At 47.1% G+C, this 23,283-nt stretch overlaps 1 protein-coding gene across 9 annotated transcripts in view; it reads left to right on the top strand.

Annotated features, from left to right (window-relative positions):
- The first annotated feature begins 5,102 nt into the window (after positions 1–5,102).
- Positions 5,103–23,283, top strand: part of HVCN1 (hydrogen voltage gated channel 1) — a 30,926-nt gene continuing 12,745 nt past the window's right edge. Inside the window, exons 1-4 of one of the 9 annotated variants that reach the window (XM_019950522.3) lie at positions 5,717–5,852; positions 6,347–6,428; positions 10,664–10,703; positions 11,107–11,158. Coding sequence is in view for 8 of the 9 variants with exons in the window: in XM_073790080.1 (XP_073646181.1) it covers positions 5,656–5,719; positions 6,347–6,428; positions 10,664–10,703 (186 nt within the window). In the remaining variant the exon portion in view is untranslated. Of the gene's footprint in view, positions 5,178–5,653; positions 5,853–5,955; positions 5,979–6,001; positions 6,317–6,346; positions 6,429–10,663; positions 10,704–11,106; positions 11,159–23,159; positions 23,182–23,283 lie in introns of those variants that run through there. The other 8 variants (XM_073790079.1, XM_073790080.1, XM_073790077.1 and 5 more) reach the window with 8 other exon arrangements.

Raw genomic sequence — 23,283 nt, 5'->3', positions numbered from 1 at the left:
CTTTTTCCTTCCCTCTTCTCAACATTCTAGTTCCAGCCATCATTATCTCTCACCTCTACTTCCTTTTTTTGCCTTCTCTATAATCCAGTCCCCACCCAGCAAGCAGAGTTACCTTTGTAAAATCAAACTATGTCAGTGGATGAAAGGGTAAACAAAATGTGGTCTGTCCATACAGTGGAATAGTCAGCCATAAAAAGGAAGGAAGTAGTGACACGTGCTACAACATGGATGAACCTCAAAAACATGCTGAGTGAAATAAGCCAGACACAAAAGACCACATATTATATGATTCCGTTTATATGAAATGTCTGAAATAGGCAAATCTATGGAGACAGGAAGCAGATCAGTGGGTACTTTAGGGCTGGAGGTAGGCAGGAATGGGGAGTAACTGCTTAATGGGTACAGGGTTTATTTTTGAGATGATGAAAAAGTTCTTAAATTGAATAGTGGTGAAGCTTGCACAACATTATAAATATACTAAATGCTACTGACTGTACACTTTCTAATGGTTAAAATGTTACGTATATTTAACTACAATAAAAAAATACATATATCAGGGCTTCCCTGGTGGCTCAGTTGTTAAGAATTCACCTGCCAATGCAGGGGACATAGGTTTGAGCCCTGGTCAGGGAAGATCCCACATGCCGTGGAGCAACTAAGCCCGTGTGCCACAGCTACTGAGCCTGTGCTCTAGAGCCCCTGAGCCACAACTACTGAGCCCACGTGCCACAACTATTGAAGCCTACGCTCCTAGAGCCCCTGCTCTTCAACAAGAGAAGCTACCGCAATGAGAAGCCTGCGCACCGCAACAAAGAGTAGCCCCCGCTCACCGCAACTAGAGAAAGCCCGCGCGCAGCAACGAAGACCCAACACAGCCAAAACTAAATAAATAAATAAAAAAATTAAAAAAAAAAAAAAAAATACATATATCAAACTGTGACTCTCCCCCTGCTTAGAACTGGCATGGCTTCTTGTACTTTGAACTGCAGCCTTCCCTTTGGCCCCTGCCTTCCTCTCTGACCTTACTTCTCACCACTGTCTTTCCCTCCTACCATGTTTCAGTAATTCTGGCCACCTTTGGTTTCTCAGGAGGCCAAGCTCATGCTCACCTCAGGCCCTTTGCACAAACTGTTCCCTCCACTTAGAAGGTTTTCCCCTCTCTTTATGGTCAGCTCTATATGAGCTTTCAGTATTAATTTAAACGTCACAGAGAGGACTTTCCCAACTGTCCTACCTTGGTGGGGCCTCATCTCTATCCCCACCACTATTATTCTTTGTGTCTTCCTCTAAGGAGTAAGTTTGATGAGAGGAGGTGGAACCTGTCTCATTCACCTCTGTATTCTGTGTCTAGCACATAGCTGACACTCAGAAATTATTTACTAAATTAATGAAAGATCACCCAGCTAGCAAGGGAAGGGATGGAGGCAGGATTTAAACCCAAGTCTCTTGGATGCCAACTCCTATATCCTTACTACCCTTTCATATGATTCTGAACTATGAAGCAGAAGTTCAAGCCAAGTATCAGAGAAGGGGGTCAAAGATAGTCACGACCTTTTACTGTAGCTACATTATCTTATGTAGGTACCCACACCTATCATACATAGGTATCCTTGTGTGGCTGTCACTGGTATAGATGAATCATACCTGCTGGAAAAGGAATCTCTTGACCCAGGCAGTAGATGTAACTCTGGGAAATCCAAACAGCCCTTGCCCCCGGCCCTGGCTGAGATCGCATCGACTTCTCTCTCCTCCTTTCCATTTTCGTACATTCTCCTAGAGCCTGGCTTTTCCCCGAGGAAGGGAAGTGGTCGACTCTGAAGGAACCAAAACCAGCAGAGATAGCCCTCTCTCTTCCTACTGGGTAAAACCAGAACTGTCACTGTTTTGGCTCTTCAGGGGCGCAAGCAGCCTAGACCCAAAGCTTAGAACTTCCCAAAATGCTCCATGAATATCAAAAGGCAGGACACCCAGAAAGCTCCTGGGACAATGACTGACACATACTTGAGCAAGCTGGGCTTACTGCTTGATAAGAAATGTGAAGGATGGGGGGTGCGGCAGGGACTCCCTTGTGAAAGAGAACTGTGTCAGCATTGCCCAAACCAGAAAAGACGGCCTTCATTTAAAGCAGGAGTTTTGGGCTTCCCTGGTGGCGCAGTGGTTGAGAGTCCGCCTGCCGATGCAGGGGACACGGGTTCATGCCCTGGTCCGGGAGGATCCCACATGCTGTGGAGCGGCTGGGCCCGTGAGCCATGGCCGCTGGGCCTGCGCGTCTGGAGCCTGTGCTCCACAACGGGAGAGGCCACAACAGTGAGAGGCCCACGTACCGCAAAAAAAAAAAAAAAAAAAAAAAGCAGGAGTTTCTAATCTCTTTTGTAACATGGGTCCTCCTCTCAAATGCATAAAAGAAAATGCATCATTTTACAAAGGACCCCAGTTATCTTGAAATGCAGTTATTTTTCTAATTGTGATAAAGTAATATATGAAATTCTTTGTTAACACATTAAACTATAAGAACTAGTTTAATAACTACTGTAATTTTGAGTGAGTGTAAGTTATATTTTGAGATATCTATAAATACTATATTGTAACGTGGAAACATCTGTGATTTTGACTGACTACAAAATCATGGGTGCTGCTAATACAACTGTGGTTTGTTACCTACATTCATAACTGAAGGAAGTACTAAATTTAAGTTAGAGGTTAATGCAAATTAAGATGTAATTTTTTTCCCATCCAAGTTTATGGACCTCTTGGATTCTTTCTGTGGACTGCAGGTGACTCTGCTGTAAGGACTGTTCACCTCACCTCAACTACTTAAATAGGAGCTCTCTGAGAACAGAGGTGCTCCTTCATCTCATATTAAGTATCTAGAAAAGGCCTGCCATACAGTTGGTATCCAGTGCCAGTCTGTTGAGTCCCTTGGATTTTCTAGGTAGACAATCACATTGATTGCAAATATTAGCTTTTCTCTTTTCAATCTTTGTACCTCATGTTTCTTGTCCTATTGCATTAGCTGGGATCTTCAGTACAATGCTGAAGAGAAACAGTGATGGTGGGCACCCTTACTGTATTATGCTCAGTACTCATTTGTTAATTTATGCTGTTGCATAATTACATAACGGCATGTAAAGCACCTGCTGTGCCAGACTCTCTGCTAAAGATGTTAACACAACTGAGATGTTTTCCTGTCCACTGAGAAGACTAAGTAGTACAGGGATTCCAGTGAAGACAGCAGTATTGAGAACATCACCAAATTCTCCAGACTTGCTGACCAGCTCCCTCAGGATCCTGATTCCTAAAAATGTATGGAAATAGGTCCCTGCTGGTGGCCCCAGCCTCCAGGGCATAGGTAAGGTTGGCAGCTGCAGGCTTTCCCAGGAACACTGCAGTGTAGGTCAACGATGAAGTGCATGGGAAGAATAATGAGTGGTGCCTCCAGCAGGGGTCAGCCAGAAGGTCAGGCCAGGGGCAGTGTTTGAGCCTTTCCTTGGTAGGGCCTGTTGAGATCACCGGCTGTCTGTACTAAGCTTAAAACTACAGGCAGGACTAGTTGTTAAAACCAACAGAAAGGGCTTCCCTGGTGGCACAGTGGTTGAGAGTCCGCCTGCCGATACAGGGGACACGGGTTCGTGCCCCGGTCTGGGAAGATCCCACGTGCCACGGAGTGGCTGGGCCCGTGAGCCATGGCCGCTGAGCCTGCGCGTCCGGAGCCTGTGCTCCGCAACGGGAGAGGCCACAACAGTGAGAGGCCCGCGCACTGCAAAAAAAAAAAAAAAAAAAAAAAAACCGACAGAAAGAGGATTGCAGTGGGAGTTAGGTGAAGGAATACCTGAACCTGTTCCCTCACTCTCTTCCCTTCCCCAGCCCTCAGGGAGTGAACGCAGGGGAGGGCTGGGAAGAAGAGTCCACACTCCTCTACTCTGGCTGGCTGGCCCTGGGGGCGGGAAGGGAGTTTCTAATAAAATATAAAGTGGAAGTTTAGAATGGACCAGACTACACCTTAGGGACCAGAATGGGACTGTTGTAATAACAAAATGTGACTGGGGAGTCAGATCAGACATGTTTTAAGAAAGCCCCCTACCCAGCAGGAGGCAGGAGGCAGGACTGGGAGGAGCAGACTCAATAGGAGCTAATGGAGACAGTATCTCTGTGATAGTCAGAATGCTGGGCCCCCGGAGATATTCAAGTCTGAATCCTCAGAACCTATGAATATGCTACCTTACATGGCAAAAGGACATTGTACATGTGATTAGGTCAAGGATCTTGAGATGGGGAGATTATCCTGGATTGTTCAGGTGGGCCCAATATAATCACAAGGGTCCTTTTAAAAGAGGGAGGGAGGGGCTTCCCTTGTGGTGCAGTGGTTAAGAATCCACCTGCCAATGCAGGGGACATGGGTTCAAGCCCTGGTCCAGGAAGTTCCCACATACTGCAGAGCAACTAAGCCCGTGCGCCACAACTACTGAGCCTGCACTCTAGAGTCCACGAGCTACAGCTGCTGAGCCCGTGTGCCACACTACTGAAGGCCACGCACCTAGAGCCCGTGATCCACAACAAGAGAAGCCACCGCAATGAGAGGCCCGCACACCGCAATGAAGAATGACCCCCGCTCACCACAACTAGAGAAAGCCCACGCACAGCAACAAAGACCCAATGCAACCACATGTAAATAAATAAATTTTTTTAAAAATCATATAAAAGAGGGAGGGAAAAGGGTCAGATCTAGAGAAGGAGACTTAACGATGAAAGCAGAGGTCAGAATGATTAGCCAGGAGCCAAGGGATGCAAACAACCTCTCGAAGCTGGAAAAGGCAAGGAATGGATTCCCCCCTCGGGTCTCCAGAAGGGACACAGCCAAGCCAACACCTTGATGCCCTTTGAGACCCCCCCCCCGGACTTCTGACCTCCAGTGCTTTGTTGTTTTAAGTGTTATTTTTGTGCTGTGTTAGGCGACTAGGTTTGTGGTAACTTGGTACAGCAGCCACAGAAAACTAGTATGGCTCCCCCTCCGCCCCGCCCCCGCCCCCGCCCCCGCCCGCCAGCCTAACCAGAAGAAACAGGGAGGTGTGTAGAAGGTGGATGGCTTCTGCCCTTGGAAGTTTGGGACAAGTGGTATTTTGGGGAAGACGGAAGCTAACGGAAGAAATGAGACCAGAGCGAACAGTAACAGAAATAAGGTATGGACAGAGCGCTGGAGAAGCCTGGGTGAGGGAGGGCCTGCAGGGGAGGGACGGTAAAGCTGGGGAAGGGGAGCCCTAGTCGGCCTGAGCAAGGGTGTGCTCTGCCTCGAGGCTGGAAGGCTCCTCCCTCGTGCCAATACCAGCCCAGCTGCAGGGCACCTCCTCTTCACCTCCAGCCTCACCTCCCCCCCCCAACGCAGGGGCGTCCTGACAGCTTCGAGGTTGGCCACCCCCTTAGGGCATTCTGCCCACCCTCCAACCCCTGCCTGCAGATACTGTGCAGGGGACACTCAGGCCCCCCTTAAGTAACCAGGAGTTGGCAGGGGTTAGGGGGGCCGAACAGGAGCCAGCCCTGCTTCCCTGAGTGTGTGTGGTGGGGAGGCGGGTGGACCCGCTGCCAATACATCCCGTTGGAGGAAGGAAGTGGTTCCCTCCTCCCACCCCTTCCCTTAGGGTCGCCTGGGCTAGGATTCTCATGATTCGTGATTGGCTCCCACGGGCGGGACCTTTGTCCATCTGCGGGATTGCAGGAGGCCCAGGTCAGGCTCGGGCCTGCGGAGCGAGGGGGCCGGGTTGGGGGAAGCCAGAGAACAACCGGGAGACCGACAGATAAGCAAGAACGAAGGCAACGGGACAGACGCGGGCCAGAGCCGGAGACCAGCAGCTGACTGAGTTTAGAGGGCGGGGGCGGGAGGAAGGGGCGGGGGCGGGGGCGGGGGCGGGGGGGGGCGGGCGGGACGGCTGGGCAGGCGCCGAGCTCGCAGTTGCTGCGGTGGCCGCCGGCGGGCGGGGCGCAGGGTAAGTGCTCCAGGGCCGGCGCGGGGCGCGCTGCCCTTCTCCGAGCTCTCCCAGCCCGAGTCTGCCAGGGACCCCCGCGGGATCCCAGGAGGCCCCGGTTTGCCGTGGGTTCTAGCGTTTCCCAGCTTGGGGGAACGCGGGCAGGCAGTGATAACTCAGGGATCCCTGCCTGGCCCACGGATTCTAGAATCCAGTGGAGAGGAGGACAGGAGACAGCACGCGCATCTCCCCCTTGAAAACGGAAGTGTTGAAGAACTACCCTTTTGTATGGAGTGCTTACATGGGCCAGGTGCCTTCACTTCATCACGTGCCTCGTAGCAGCAGCAGCAACAGGTGAGGTAGGTACCATCCTTGTCTCCCTCTTCCAGGTGAAGACACCAAGACTCAAAGAGGCCAAGCCACTCGCCAGGGGTCACACAGCCAAAAGAGGCAGAGCCAGAACTCACCCAGGTCGGTGTGAACACCTAAGTCCTCTTACTCATCATGCCTGCCCCGCCCTGTCCTGCACCCCTAGGGAGACGGCAGGGAGAAACCAGTGCTGGGAATAGGGGAGGAGGCCGAGATGAGCCAGCCTGCTCATCCCTGCAGGAAGAACCTCCACAGCAACAAATCCTTCGCCTGGGTAGGGGATGCCAAGGAGTAAGAACAGTGGGTTGGGGCCAGGTTAAACTCCAGGACAGAGAGGAGAGGGCGGTGCAGCCCCTGTCCAGGAACTCCCGGGCCTGTACCAGCACTCCCGCTGGGCACAGGGGGGCTCTTGCAGGCTTAGCCATGGGACTTCAGTTCTCCGTGCCTCAATTTCCTTGTCTGTTTCCTTTGCTTATCCGTAACCTCGGGGTTAAGCATGCTTCGTGCCTCAGAGGATTGCCGAGAAGATTAAATGAGATGGTTGATGTGAAGGCCTAGCCTAGTGCGTGACTCAAGCCGTGCCCCCTCCACCATCCCCACTCATCTGAAAGCACTTCTCTGTCCTTCACCCTCAAGTCAGAGCTATCTGAGATCTGCAGTATTTCCTACAGCCCCGCCAGCAGCTGGGAGTTTCTTGAGTAAGACCAAGGCTGGGGGCTGCAACTCCTCCCTCTCTGACTCCGAGGGAAAGGCTGGTAGGGGCGGGTTTTGAAAATCTTTGGGGTGAGGCTTGCACAATTCCAGGACTGCCCTGTAGCCCCCAAGCCCTCCCCCACCACCAGTTTTGCAAGAAGGAGGAAGCCTAGCATATTCTTGCTCCAAAACCTGCTCCTCTCTTTGTCCCCGACATCTAGGCCAGCAGCAAGTGCTACTTCTCAGCATATTCTGAATCTGGTCACTCCTCTGCATCCCCACCGTGACCCCCAGATCCTCAGCACTGTCTACTGAACTCTCTGCACAGTCAGGCCCTGATTGATTCCTGACTCTTCTCATGCCCCCATCCTCACTCCACTGCCTGCTCACTGCAGCCATACTGGCCTCCTCCTTCTTTCTTGGACATACTAAATTCTCTGCTCTCTCAGGGTCTGTGCACATGCCCTTCCTTCTCCCAGGAATTCTCTTCCTTGCCATCTTCTTGTGATGCACCTCCTTGCAATTCAGAGACGACCATAAAAGTCATCTACTCAGAAGCCTTACCTCACCACCCCAAGCCGCAGGAGCCACTCTTGCCTGCCCTTTATTGCATTACTGTTTTTCTTTCCGGAGCTTAGCCCTGAGTGATGTTACCTTGCTTATGTGTTTCCTGGCTAAAATGTCAGCCTACCAGGGCCCAGACCTTTTTCTTGTCTCTTCACTTTGGATTCGCCAGAACCCAGTGCCATGGCCTTGCACAGAGTAAACGTTCTGATAACTGATAAAAGTTCTGCAAGCAGTGTGTGCAACCATCAGAGTTCTACTTCTCATTGCTTAATAGCCTTCTTTCTACATTTCTACATAAACCTCAGAATTGTCATTCCTCCCACTGCCTTCCTCAGCTTTTCCCTACAGTGGGGCTTATAGGCTGTTTCCAGGTTCTAACCCTAATATCCAACTTTGCTTTAAACACTGTGGTACAAATTGCACCTTTTTTTTTTTTGCTTTCAAATGATTTTTGAGTTACAGTTTCCAAACTGATGTGTTCAAGTCAAGGGTATGATCATCCTGAAGGCATATACCACTTATTACCAGGTGACTGTTTAGAAAAATTATCCCCAGCAACGTGTGCAAGTTTTCCTACAGCCCCGCAAGCATTGGGTTTTTTCATTTTTTGTTTTGTCTAGTTTAATGGGGAGGTTAGGGCAGGTTTAAATTTTCCATTGCTTAAATTAGTGAATCTGGGTGTTTTTCTATGCATGCACTAGTTCCGTTTCCTGTCCTATGGAGGAAGGAAATCTCCAGGGCACCTTAATTTTTCCCTTCACCTTCACTTTTGGTGGTGGTTCCACTTGAGCCCACCTCGTGAGAGCAGGGTGAGGGCCCCCAGGGGCTGGAACAGGAACACAGCCAGGTGAACTCTGCTGGGTGCAGAAGCTGCTCTACCAGTCAACCAGCAAGAAACTGAGTCCCTTGTGCCCTAAGCATGGTACCGTGGGGAGAAAAAGAACTCTTTTTTTCTTTAGGTCTTCGTGATTTTTTTTCAAAATGGTAGTATTTTTTTAATTACAAAAATAACACATGATACATAAGATCATTCACTGGAACTTTGGGAAGCTAACGTTGGTCACTAATGGGAACTACACACACCCCCTCAGGGGAATCCTGTGTGGTCATCCAAAGAGTGCACTTGCTCTAGAGCACACGGCGTAGAACGGTCTCTGGGACACTGTGTTAGTCTCCTGTGGCTGCTGTAACAAATGACCACACATCTGATGGCTTAAAACAACATAAATTTATTATCTAACAGTTCTAGGGGTCACACGCCCCAAATCAGTCTTGGTACGCCAAGTTCAAGGTGTTGGCAGGGCTATATTGCTTCTGGAGGCTCTAGGGGAGAATCTGTTTCCTTGCCTTCACCAGCTTCTAGAGGCTTCCCTTATTTTTTGGATCATGACCCCATCCCTCCATCTTCAAGACAGCATAACATCTTCAGATCTCACTCTGACTCCAATCCCTGCTTCTGTAGTCATGTCTCCTGTTCTTCTGATTCTCTTGCTGTACTTGTAAAGACCCTTCTGATTACACTGGGCCCACCTGGATAATCCCCGCATCTTGGAGTCCTTAATTTCATCACACCTGGGAAGTCCCTTTTGCGGTGTACATTGACCTATTCACAGGTTCTGGGGATTAGGACTGATGGGGCTATCTTTCAGCCTCCCACACCCTAAAGGGAAATAAGCAAGGTTCAGAGCAGTGTGAGGGCTCACATTTGTTTAAGGGGAAAAAAAAGAATAAGTATGGCTGTGCTTGGAAAGACATAGAATACCTCCAAAAGCTGTGTGGGAAACTGGTAGGAGAGGCTTTCTGGGAAGAACAGGAGTAGAAAGAAGACTTATTTGTCGTAGTATCTTTTTGTATTTAAATTTTTTACTACATATGTCACCTATGTTAAAAATAAGTTTTAAGAAGTAACACATAATCATTGTAAAAGTTCAGACCTTCCAGAAGCCAAGAGAAAGAAAATACCCACCCCATCCTCAAATCACTCCCATTTTCTTCAGCAATAACCACTGTAAAGAGTCTGGCTGTATCCTTACAGACTTTTAAAAAAATGCATATATCATTTTTTCACATAGATGGGATCATACTGCACACACTATGCTATAATGTGATGGGGGGGCACCTGTTATATTACATCTTTCCTCATCCACATATGGAAATGTAACAGCACTGGAGTCTCCCACTCCCAGATGTACTGTAACTGACTCAACCAGACCCTCCCTTGTTGGTGGACATTTAGATTCTTTGCTGCTTTCCAGAGCAATCTCAACACTAACATATGTCTGTCTGGTTCTTAATTGGAGTGAAATTCACATAACATAAAATTAAAATTTTTTAAATTAACTTTTAAAGTGAGCAATTCATTGTCATATAATACATTCCCGATGTGGTGCAACTACCACCTCTATCTAGTTCCAGAACACTTTCGTCACCTCAAAAGGCGACTCTGTCCCCATTAGGCAGTCACTCCTCATTCCCCTCTCCCCGTAGCTCCTGGCCACCACCAGTCTACTTTCTGTCTGTACAGATTTGCATATTCTGGATATTATACATCAGTGGAACCAAGTACTATGTGACATTTTGTGTCTGGCTTCTTTCACTTAGCATAATGTTGTAGAGGTTCATTCATGTTGTAGCGTGTGTCAGCACTTCATATCTCTTTTATTATTTATTGAGGTATAATTGACCTACAATAGTTTCAGGTGTACAACATAGTGATTCGATATTTGTATATATTGCAAAAGTACTTCATTTCTTTTTATGGCTGGATAACATTCCATTGTATGGATATAACATCTTTTATTTATCCATTCATATGTTAATGGACATGGATTGTTTCCATCTTTGGCTATGAATATTCGTGTACATGTATTTGTTTGAGTGCCTGTTTTCAGTTCTTTTGGGTATATACTCAGGATGTACATCCTTCTCCACATGCTTTGAGCTTTATTATTTACTATTTTCGGACACTGTTAATCTAAGCAAGTTAAAAATAATTTGTAAGAAAGTGTTGGAAAACACATACTACGGCGAATGATAGTAGGATGATAGATCTAGACAAATGTTTTCTTATTTTCCAGATCTGGAGACGACAGGAAAATGGCCACCTGGGATGAAAAGGTAAATTAATTCTGGAAGACTAGCAGCGTTAAGGGACCTCCCAGCTTGAGAAGATAATTCTGTTTGGTGTTTCTAACAAGATAGAGGAAAAACACATGTTCAGGGTGCTTCCACCATACCAAAGTGTTAAAAGTCACCGAGGTGAAAGCTATAGAAGGAACCTCAAGATAGCCTGATAATCGGAAACATTCGAAACCCAGCTCTGCATTTTAATAGCCCTGTATCATTTGGTCATGCCCTTCACCTCCCCGAGCCTCAGTTTCCTTATCTGGAAAATGGGGAAAAGTTAATTAACCACCCCCGTTCCTGAAGGCTCACAGGGAAGAGTTGAGGAGACAATGGTCTCAGAATGCTAGGCCAATACTGAGCCCATAAGTGCTTCTCCCAACTGCTTATTTTACAGGTAGAGACACTTGGGCACAAAGAAGTAAAGCTACTTGCTCAAGATCACACAGGTAGGAAGTGGCAGAAATGAGATTTCAACCTAGCCTGACTCCAAAGAGAATGCTCTGCCTCCTGTGCTGTGTGGCCAACCTGAGTAGGTCTAATAAATTCTGTCCTTGATATCTGGGGTGCAGGCTTGTTGGATTTGGGGAGACATTAGTTGTGAAGGGTGGGGCAAGGTGAAGAGGAAGTGTTGGCTTCCATTTCAGCTGTTCACTTGGAGCTTCTGGGGGCCTGGCCAGGTAGAGTTGTCAGGGCAGTGCCAGAAGCTCAGGGTAGCAGCAGAGTGATGGGGCAGAGTTGGAGAAGCAAGTGTGAGGGTCAGAGGACCATGGGATGTTGATGATGATGATGATGATGATGATGATGATGATGATGATGATGATGATGGTGGTGGTGGTGGTGGTGGTGGTGGTGGTGGGGATCTTGCATTTCGTCAAACTGATGGCCCCTTTAACTGTAAGAGTATTTCTGATTTAAAGCTGTTTACAATGTGGGAGGAGGAAGTGACCAATGGCATTTACAACATGCCACCAATTCTGATTTCAGAAATGTGGGAAAATGTTCAACTTTGCATTAATGAAATATGGTGGCATTTCCAGCAGAGGGATGACAATCGCCCTCTGTAGAGTTGTGTCAATTCCTGATAAGATATGGGAAGCTTAGTGCCTGCCACCCAGTAACAGGAGCTCCGTGAGTTCCAGTTATCATTAATACTCACAGAAAGGCAAATGGAACAGTTTCCTTCATTTATAGCTCCCTACTAGGCAAACCAAAAAAACAAGCGGAAACGCACGCTCGATGGTGGTTATGCTGTGGTGTAACCGGCTCACTCCTGCATCTCACAAGTGGATCAACCCACACGACTGCTGGAAAATAACTTGACAGGGTGTATCAAGAGTCATGAAAATAGTCATAATCAAACCTGGTCATCTTACTTGCGGGAAAGGAAACAACCCATAAAAAGGAAAAAGTATAATTTACAGCACAATTTAGAAACACAAATTTATGTGTTTCTTAGCATGTAAGATGCCATTGATTGTAGATGCACCATTATATTATGTGCTACGAAGAAGAAAAAGTGCCGCCATTTACTGTGATCTAATGTAACACAACACTGACACTGGTCAATTGTAAGACAGACTTCAGAAATGTTAATATGTGAGAAGATGTGGTCTTAGAATTGGTGATAGAGGTGCTAAAAATGAACAGAAAATGCAATAATGAGCACTGACTTCTTGGAAAATTTCTTGGCCATTAAAAAGGCATAAGTCTGATGCATATAGGTAGTGGGGAGAAAATAAGATACAAAGTTGTCTGCAGTCTTCGATTATAATTGTAAAAGACATAGATTAGAGTGAGATGGGTGGATAAGTAGATGATAAATTTGGTGTGTTGGGGTTATTATTTCTTTTTGCTCATGTTTTGACAATAGTAATACTGAAAGAAATAGATCTGGAGTAAAGATCTGCTCATTGGGGTGAATGACAGCAGGTAAAGCTGGGGATTCCGGGTACGTCAGGGGGTCTGGCTGCAGGGACAAGTCGCAAGGGTGGGGGTGAGGACACAAAAACATCAGGGCAAGCAGAGTGTTGGAATGCAGAGCCAAGGACACACCTCGGGGGACTCCTGGGGGCGGGAGCCTGTCTGTCATCGAACAGAGGCCAAAAGAAGGGGTGGCCCCAGCGGCATTGCTGGGGAGCTGGGGAAATTGGACCAGGGCCACGTGTAGCAAATAAGCCTCTTACTGATTCAAAGAACAAGTTCCTTTTAATAATTTACCTTGTGAAGTTAATTATGTTTTTAAAAAACTATTTTAATAGGATTGCTTTTAGGAGATTTTTAATTGTCCAGCTCTGATTTTGGAGAGGAAAACAGCTCTGTCATGGAAGAAACTGGTGGGGTTTTTAGCCATGGCTCAGACCTGATTTGCTGTAGCCAGCTCTGCCCAGAGGGGCCCTCAGCAGGAGAGCTGCCCAGAGGGGCCCCCAGCAGGGCCCTCCCTGCCCCTTCCCACCTCTCTGAGCCTCCGTTTTCCTCTTTTGTAAAATGAGAACAGTGAGGATTAAACAAGATAGTGACTGGAAAGCATTTAGCAGGGTGCCGGGCTATAACAAACGCTTGAAACACAGGAGCTATTGACGCCATCATGAGGATAAAGTGAAACGGTTTTCAGCCCATCAGCTGACCTAGTCCTCAGCTCAGATGATTGCATGTCACCAGCCACATCTGGAGAACCTGGTTGCCAGGTGTGCTTAGAAATCCTTGTGGCCCTTTGGCACACTTCTCACAAGGTGTTTGGAGGCACCAGGTTCATTTACGATGCTGGTTCTTGACCTTGGCTGTACATTGGAGATCCCAACACCCAGGCCACCCCCAGACCAACTGAATCACAATCTTGGGGCCTGTGACCCAGGCACTGGGTTTTTTTTTTAAAGCATCCAGGTGGTTCCAGTGTGCAGCCAGAGCTGAGAGCCATTGGTTAAACTGCAGCTGCACTGGCCTCCTTCCAAGGACCGAGCCACAGTGGGGCAGGAAAGAGGGGAGCCCTGAATTCTTGTTTATCCCATCTTTTCCATGGCTGAAGCATCACTAAGATGTTGGGGGATGGGGTGGCTCAGATGACTCAGTTGTACTGGTGATAGGTCCTAATTTCTAGCTGGGTAACTATATTATTCTTTCTATGCTTTCATTTCTTTCTATGCTTTTGTTAACACAAATAGCAGCCTGACTTATGCTTCCCAGTTAACATGGCTGATTCACAGACTTTGGGCAAGACTGCCACCTCTCTGACAATCATCCTCTCCCTCCCCCAGGGAAATAGAGTACATCCCACCATACCCGTGTTTTTCAAACTCAACCCATTAGTGATTCCTGAAATCCATTAATGGGCTGCCATCAGCCTTTTAAGAAATAGAATAAAGTGGAAAACATAAGTCTCTCACATGTTAACTTTAGTGTTGGTTATAGAACGTATATATGTCAATGTGTACTAAGTGGCAGGATATAAAATGTGTTTCTTACTGAGTAACACTGGGCTGAACTCCCCGCCCAGCATTGGCCTTCACCAGCTGTGAGCTGGGTCCAGGGCAGCATTCAGAGAGGTCGTGCAGGAGGGAGAGGGCTCTGGGCCAGGCAGCCTGGGTCAGAGTCTGAGCTCTGCTTCTCACTGGCTGTGTGAGCTGGGGCAAGTTGCTTGGCCTCTCTGTTTTCAATTTCCTCACCTGTAAATGAAGAGGATTCAGTCCCCACCTTGTCGAGTTGTTGCTGTATGTTACAAAGGGCTTTTGCACAGAGCTCAGAAAATGGCAGTTGCTCTGGGGATAGTTACAATCGCTACAGTTTCCGCTACCTTAAATATTATTTCCCACATCGTCTCCACCCAGCCTCCTGATCAACTTGCCAGGTCAACAGACTCTTCCATCAAGTCAGGAGGGATTCTGACCCTACAGGAAATGGAGAGAAAAGTTGGAGAATACGTCTCTGGGGCACCTGGGCCACCAGTCAGGCTTCTCAGTCTACCAGCAGCACCACCCCCCGCCCAAACTAGTCAGCCGTCACGGTGGTTATTTTCGTGAAACCTCAAACTTCCTCCCCACCCTAGAGAAGGAAAAGCTGCTATGCTTATTTAAAGACTTCCCTGATTTTAAAAATAGGCATTCCTCAGAACATAAATCCCTGGGGACAGGGTAGGGGGAGGTGGCAGTAGAGTACGTGAGCCTCTGGGGTACATGAGTCCCCCAAGAGGAGATATTTGCTCGAGGGATTCATTCCACCCTCCAGGTATGTTTAGTGGGAGGGAACCTGTGGTCTTCCAGGCATGAAGAATACGGAAGATATGGCATGAGCAGAAACCCACCTACCCAGTCCCCTAATGGGGAGTGGGGGAGGAAACAGACTCTGTTACACAAACAGGTGGATCCATCTTCATTGGGGAGGCATGTGGGCCATGCATGAATGCAACAGGGGAGGTACATGGTCAGCTTCCTGGAGCTGAGATGCTTGAGGGAGACCTCGTGAAGGAGGAAAAGAAAAATGACAAGGTGGAAGAGGAGTGGGCGTTCTAGGCAGAGGAAATCACGTGTGCAAAGGCCTTGTGGTCGAAGAAACCTACTGAGTACAAAGGGCTGAATGGAGACCATGTGGCCAGAGCAGAGAGACTGGTGACAGGTGTGGTTAGATAGGCAGGCAGAGGCCACAGAGTGCAGAATGGCTATAGGTCTCTGGAAGGCACTTGGGTCTTTTTTTTTTTCCCAGCCGCACCGCACCACTTGTGAGATCTTAGTTCCTTGACCGGGGATTGAGCCCAGGCCCTTGGCAGTGAAAGCGTGGAGTCCTAACCACTAGACCACCAGGAGATTCCCTGGGTCTTTATTTTTAAGATCAGTGGGAAGCCAAAGAAGAGTTTCAAATAAGGGAGTGCATTAGGGTCCTCAAGATCACCCCAAGTTCAGTGATTCACTAGGAAGGCTCATAGGACTCAGCATACAGTTCCACTCATGGCTAAGATTTTTACAAAGAAGAATCAGCAAAGGGAAAAGATACATGAAGTGAAATCCAGGGGAAGCCAGACACAAGCTTCCAGATTCCTCTCCCAGTGAAGTCACATGGGACTTGCTTAATTCCTCCAGCAGCAAATTGTGACAACACATGCTAGGAGAGCTTGTTAGAGACTCAGCACCCAAGGTTTTTATCTGGGGGCTGGTCACATGGGTACCTTCCAAACTCCAAAAATTCCAGACTACCCAGGGGAAAGCAGCTGTTCTACATAAACCACTTGTCTTTACAAAGAGTCCGGTCACAGTGAGCTGTCCTTACCAGGTGGGAACCCTCCCAAAATCCAAGTTCCCAGATGTCAGCCAAGGGCCAAGCAGGCCTTTCTAAGGGCAGCAGCCCCAGGCCTTTTCTGCACAGGGAGTGACGTGATTATGTTTCAAGAAGTGCTCTCAGGCTGCTGACGAGAATCTAAGAGTGACGGGGAGAACAGTGAGGAGCTGGTACATCCTCCAAGTAAAAGGTGGAGGCTGGGGCAGGGAGGTGGGCAGAAGATGGGAGAAGTAGATGATGAATTCAAGGGTCATTCAGATGCTAAAATGCACAGGGCTTAGTGATAGGTGGGCTTTGGGGGAGGGAGATGGAAGTCAGGGGTTGGGGACAACTTCTCTGACCCTGGCTGGGTGTGTCTGAAGATTCCTGGACCCAGAAGACAAGGTGCAGGTGCAAGTTCATGGACTGTCCACTGGGTGGTGGCAATTGCCATGTTGCAAGTCTCAGTTTCCCCTGCTGAGGGAGAGAGGATTGCATCTCAGAACCTTGATTCAGCCTCTTTCAATATCATCGTTCTTGTTGCTTTAAAAATCGCAGCTTTTCTGGCATGTTTTCCCCCTCATTGGCAGAGCATCTCAGAAAGAACAAAGCTAGTAGACCTGAGTTCATATGCCAGCTTTACCACCTATGTTTCTTTGTTTTTAAAAACTGTACACAAACAAGTTCTCAGTGTAAGAAATTAAAACAACAAACAGTATATATTAGGTTGAACCACATGAAATTGTCAGTTTCTACCAATTTTGACCTACAAAAATGGTCATTAAAAACATTTTTTTAAAATATTTATTTATTTTGGCTGCACCTTGTCTCAGTTACAGCATGCAGACTTCTCAGTTGCTTCACATGGGCTTCTTAGTTGCAGCATGCATGTGGGATCTAGTTGCTTGACCAGGGATCGAACCCAGGCCCCTGCATTGGGAGTGTGGAGTCGTACCCACTGGACCATCAGAGAAGTCTCTGAAAATGGTCATTTTTTTTAAAAGTCTTATTTCAGGAAAGTTTTCTTGAATTATATCTTGAACCATTCTGTTCCATTGTTTTGGTTTTCTTATTCAGGGATTCCAGTTGTATACATTAGATATGTGTGTGTGTCTGTATGTATGTGTATATATATATATTTTTTTCATTCTCCCTCCCTCCCCACTCCCCCCAAATACTTCATTCTCTGCAGGTTAGATCTTATTACATAAATGACTATTTCTTATGGTTAAACCTAATAGGAAAAAAAAAAGTTTCTCTTCACCCTCCAACCCAATCCCAATCCCTATCCCTTCATAGAGGTAACCACTTTGTTTGGGTTGTTGATTTTGTTTTTAACAAAAATGGCATTATACATTTTGATCTGTAATATGCTGGTTTTTACTTGATCATAGATGAAAGACACCTTTCTATGTCAGTACGTACAGCCACACTGGCGTACTGCATTCTTAACAGCTGTGTGGTATTCCATAGTGTGGTCTACCACAGTGTATTTAACCATGGACCTTGAGGTTGTAGCAGGTCTGCAGTGAGCATGATGCGTGAGTGTCTTTTTGCTCATGTGTGAGTCCCTTGTCAGGTCAAACAATGACATTTAACATTTTGATAGAAACTGGTTTAAGGCTAATCCTCCTTTGCTCCCATGCCTGGCACATTGGAGAGACTCAAATATTTTTTCGAAAGATGAAGCTGCCTCATTGCCCTCCTAAGAAGGATGTACCCATTTCCTTGCCCAGCAGGTGGTATAGGGGAGTGCCTTCCTCCCCCCATCTCTGTCACCCTGCCACACCAGGTGACTTTGGGCAGTAGGTCTCCCCTCCCCAAACTTCAGTTTCCCCTTCTGTAGAATGGAGAGACCACACCTCCCTGTCCTACCTCCTTCTCAGGATTTTTGTCAGCATCAAGTGAGAGCAAGAGGGGATGGAGGTGGCCTATAAGCAGCAAACAAAAAGAAACAAGTGGTTTTGTGACCTCCAAAGGAGCCTGCTTTCTCCCAGGAATGCAGGATGGATGTGTGGCCCACGAAGATGAGAGAGAGAATGAGAGAGCACATGGTCTGTAGTACCCTTGGGCTGACTCGGACACACACCCTCTGTATTAGCTTCCTGGGGTCGCCATAACAAATGACCACAAACCAGATGGCTTAAAACAACAGACATTTATTCTCTCAGTTCTGAAGTCCAGAGTTCTAAAATCAGCGTGTTGGCTGGGTTAGAGGGAGGCTCAGAGGGAGGGTCTGTTCCATCCCTTTCTCCGAGCTTCTGGTGGTTGCTGGCAATCCTTGGCGTTCCTTGGCTTGTAGATGCATCACTCCAGTCTCCGCCTCCATCTTCTCATGTCCTTCTCCTCTGTGTGTCCTCTCCTCTTCTTGTAAGGACACCAGTCACTGGATTTAGGGTCCACCCTAAATCCAGAATGGTTTTATTGCAAGATCTTTTTTTTTGGCCTCACTGTGTGGCTTGCGGGATATTAGTTCCCCGACCAGGGATTGAACCCAGGCCCTCGGCAGCGAAAGCACGGAGTCCTAATCTCTGGACCACCAGGGAATTCCCAGCAAGATCTTTAACTAATTACATCTGCAAAGGCCTGTATTCCAAGCAAGGTCATATTCTGAGGTTTCAGAGGGACATGAATTTGGGGGCAGCCACAATACATCCCACTACACCCTCCTAACAGGCAGATCTCCAGTCACGGGCTGCCTGGCTTTTTCTCGGCCATGTCTTCTAACACGGGGGCTCCAGGTCATACAGCTCAAGGGCATATCCTGGCTCTGCCATTTTCTGAGTGTATGACTTTGGACAAGGCACCTTTTTCACCCAGACCCAAAATGATGGCTTCGACCTCAGAGGGGTGTTAGGAATTAAAATGAAATGGTGCATTTAAGGAATTTACCGGTGTGCTGATACGACAAATAATAAACAATCAACAATAATAGATGTTGCTGCTGTTGTGTCTTGTTTGGGGTACGAGTATTGATTAATAAGCAAATCAGGGGCTTCTCTGGTGGTGCAGTGGTTGGGAGCCCGCCTGCCCATGCGGGGGATGCAGGTTCGTGCCCCGGTCCGGGAGGATCCCGCATGCCGCGGAACGGCTGGGCCTGTGAGCCACGGCCGCTGGGCCTGCGCATCCGGAGCCTGTGCTCTGCGGTAGGAGAGGCCACAGCAGTGAGAGGCCCGCACACCGCAAAAAAAAAAAAAAAAAAAAAAAAAAAAGCAAATCAGGTCCCTAAAAGTAGGCTGTGGGAGGGAACAGGGAAATGGGGACTTACGGGATATTAGGCCCTGGCAATCAAGAGTCGGCTGACTTTCTTTAAAAGTACCTTTTTCAGTGATTGTTGAATGACCATGAAATAGGGACTTCCCCCTCCTACAGATGGCAGCTTCAGAGTCTGTAAGAATAGACATTCACAAGAACGTTTTCTTCTCCATCAATCGTGGGTCTGTTTTTCTTGTTTTCCCCCCCTTTCCCAGGTAGTAATTTTTCAGATATAATACCTGTCATGTGTAAACCAGAAGTAGGCGATTACCTTTGATGGGTAGCTCCTGCGGTTTTGCTGTTAATGCATTTATTAAATACTTATTGAGTAAGTATTTATTAAATACTTATTAAATACTTATTGAGCCCCTCCCTGTGACTGGAGGAGGAAGAGCATCTGCCCTCCCAGACCAGTGCTGGAGACAGACAACCCTGAGATGTCAAAGTGTTTGTTAGTGAGGGGCTTGATGGGGAAGTAGAGGAAGGACCCTCACCCAGCAGGCGGCGGTTAAGGAAGACCTCCCAGGGGAGGTAAAATCAACGTCTGTAAGACTTGAAAGAGAACTAGGGTGAGACAGGCGAGGGTATTCCAGACAGGGGGCAGGCCGTGTGAAGTCCTGGAAGCAAGAGAGAGCATGGTTTATTCTAGAACCGCAATGCAGTTGGTGTAACTGGAGTGTGGCGGAGGCTGGGGAGGAGACCAAGAGAGCTTTGACCTTGTCCTGAAGGCAGCGGTTGGCAGTGGGTGAGGGTGGAGGGACTGAAGGTAATGGGAAGAGGGGGAGGATAGGCGAGGGCAGGGACACAGCCAGACCAGCCTTGGAGAAAGGTGACCCTGGCCACCACTGGGTGGAGAAAGGGTCAGAGGCAGGAGGCTGAGTGAGGAGGCTGGTGCTGGTGTCCCGGCAAGAGGTGAGAGCGGTAGGAGAGAGTTAGACGGAGAAGAGAAGGTGCAGCATGAGTGGTGTTTAGGAGGTTAGACTGACGGAGAGAGAGGAGCCAGGAATGATCTTTAGTTCTTGGCTTGAGCAGCAGGGTGGATGTGACACCATGACCTAGGAGAACATGTAAGGAAGAGTGGACTTGGGGGGAAAGATAAGAAATTAGTTCAGTTTGGGTCATAGCAACTAATGACCTGGCAGGATATCAGACAGCAGGCTGGAGGCTGATTTGCACCTGAGCAGCATTGAAAACACAGGTGTGTAGAGACCACCGAAGGGAGAGAGTCGCCCTGTGCCAGGACGAGCTCAGGGTTGGGGACTTGAGGACTTCCGGTGGCGTGGGGGCAGGGACATGGTACAGGAAGGGAGGCCAGAGATGGGAGAAAAATCAAGAGGCGCAGTTGTCAAACAGAACCAAGTCCACAGTGTGAGAGAATACAGTCCAGTCCAGCTGGAACCATAGTTGTGGGCTTTGATACGGAAAGGTGACCCCAGAGAGAGCAATGCCAGGATATATTGGGACAGCAAGGGTTAATGCAGGGGAGATGGAGGTGGGGGTGTCCAGTGCCAGGGCCTCCACTGATCTAGATTCTCCGGGTTGCACGTGAAAGAAACAACTCAATCTATATAGCTTCAGCCAGAAAAGGACTCTTTCAGTTCATGTAACTAAATAGTCTGGGGGTTGCAGAGCAGGCAGCGGGGCTAGTAACCAGAGAAACGAGATATCCATGGGTGATGATGAAGTTGGAGGAGTGGAGGTGAGAGCTTTTGTTGTTGAGGAATAATAATACCAGCTGGTGCTTACAGAGGGGCTGCTCCAGGCTAGGCACTGAGGCCAGTGGTCCCCGTAGCTCACTGAGTCAGTCCTTCCGTCCCACTCAGGCAAGGTGGGGGGATCCCGAGAGCTGAGAGTCCAGAGTGGGTGGTGCAGTTGCTGAGGCCCACAACGTTTTCATGATCTTTGCCCTTTTCTGGAACTTTTCTGCTTCCAGAATGACAGATTTTTGACTTAAAACCAGAGTTGTTTTGTGCTCTGCTGGGTGCCATAAATATTTTCATCCCAAATTACTGAAAGTTGCTTCTTTACTGGGTGCAAAGTTTCAAAAAAAATTTCCTTTCCTGTATGAAATATAAAATGTGGTTTTTGCAAAGCACCCTGAGGTTCCCACCATGCTGAGAACTAGTACGGGAGGTTTCCATCTGCTAGGTGAGGTGTTTTGAGGGGGGCAGATTATGGCCAGTAGCCACCCAGAGAGATTTGGGACATCTGTGGGCCTGGCCCTTAGCCAGCCCTGGGAACCCAGCAGTTGGAGGGCTGGCATGGGAGACAGGGCACCAGTGCCCTCAGCCAACAGGCACTTGATGGGCTTCTGTTCTAGGTCAGGTGTCACATGATACTCTGGGGACATGGACTCTTGTATCTACGTGTTTATATTTTTCCATCAAATTTGGAAATTTTCTTCAGCCATTATTTCTCCAAATATTTTTCCTTTCATCTCCTTTTGGTACTCCAGGTACATGTATATTAGTCCACTTAATATTGTCCCTGAGGCTCTATTCTTCCCCCTACTCCCAGTCTTTTTTCTCTCCATGCTTCCACTGGATATTTTCAATTTTTTATCTTTTAGTTCACTGAACTTTTCTTCTGCAGCATCTAATCAGCTATTAAGCCCATCCAGTGATTTTTCATTTCATATATGTATTTTTCTGTTCTAGAGTATCAATTTGGATCTTTTTTGTAGTTTACATTTCTCTTTTGAGATTCTCCATTTGTTCCCTCATTAAGTTCATGTTTTCCTTGAAATCCTTGAACATATTTAGAATAGCTATTTTCAAGTCTCTGTTGGCCAATTCCATACCTCTGTCCCTCTTGAGCTATTAAGCTAATTTTTCTATTGGTTATAGCCACATTTTTTCTGCTTATTTATCTGCCTAGTAATTTTTTATTATATGTTGGACATTATGAATGTTATGTTGTTGAGGGTGTTTTGCTGTCTTCCTCAAAAGAGCACTTTTGAGTTTTGTTCCAACGGGCAGTTAATTTACTTAGGGATAAGTTTGATCTTTTGAAGAAGCCTTATTTTTAAGCTTAGTTGGAAGAGGTCTAAGGTAGCCCTGACTGGAGGGCTAGATTAGGTCTACTTATAAGTCATGGCTTTTTTGGAATTTCTACTGCATGCTCAGAGTGTTCAACAAGATCTCTCTACTCTAGCTGTTTGGAACTCAGATCTCCTAACTCAGCCCTGTGTAATTGGCAGTAATTCAGCTCACAGTTCCCCAAGAGTTTTTTTTTTTTCCCTGAAAGTTATATTTTGCCCTGCCTCATGGAGTCTTGCTCTGCACATGTGGACTCAGCTAAAGTCCAATTTTTTTAGTTTCTTCTCTGCGCTGCTTCCTTTTCTCTGGTACCTTGACACACAAATTCCTGAGGAAGGAAAGTTCAATAGCCCTGAACTATAATCTTTGTCTCCAGAGTCCAGAAAGTACTTCCAGGCAGGTGATTGTGGGGGCTCATCTCATTTGTTTCTCTTCTCTCAGGGATCACAGTAAATTTCATATATTTTATCCAGTTTTATAGTTTATCTAGCCTTATGGCAGTTGCTTTAACTGGTATAGTTAATTTTATGGCAGTTGCTGTAACTGGTATAGTTGTTTATACCAGTTACTGTATCATGGTCAGAATCAGAAATCCCATTCTTTTGTATGTTTATGCTCACATTTTACACATTCCGAAAACAATATATAGTAATATTTTGCGGCCATTGACGTAGGAAGAAAACTAGGAGAGTGTGGAATCCCAGATGCCAATGAAGGAAGTTTTTGAAGAAAGGGAGTGATCTGCTGTGTTCAGTACTGCTGAGGGGGTACACGTGGATGTCATCAGTGATACACAGAGACATAATTCATTCATTTTAACTGTGTATAAAATTCCATCACATGAATAGAGAAAATTCACTTCTCTATCTCCTATCATTTAGGTGAACATTTGCAGTGAACATTCTTGAACATGTTACTGATTTGAGTACATGTGGGTGAGTTTCTCTTTGAAGCCTATCTAGGGGTGGGATTACTAGATCATTAACTAGTACAGCATCCTCTTGACAAAACAATGCCAGATTGCTTCCAAAAATAGT

The sequence above is a fragment of the Tursiops truncatus genome, chromosome 13 (genome assembly GCF_011762595.2).
Source record: "Tursiops truncatus isolate mTurTru1 chromosome 13, mTurTru1.mat.Y, whole genome shotgun sequence".
Lineage (NCBI taxonomy): Eukaryota > Metazoa > Chordata > Mammalia > Artiodactyla > Delphinidae > Tursiops > Tursiops truncatus.
Note: the sequence above shows the minus strand (reverse complement) of the source record. Positions and strands in the feature narration are given on the sequence as shown.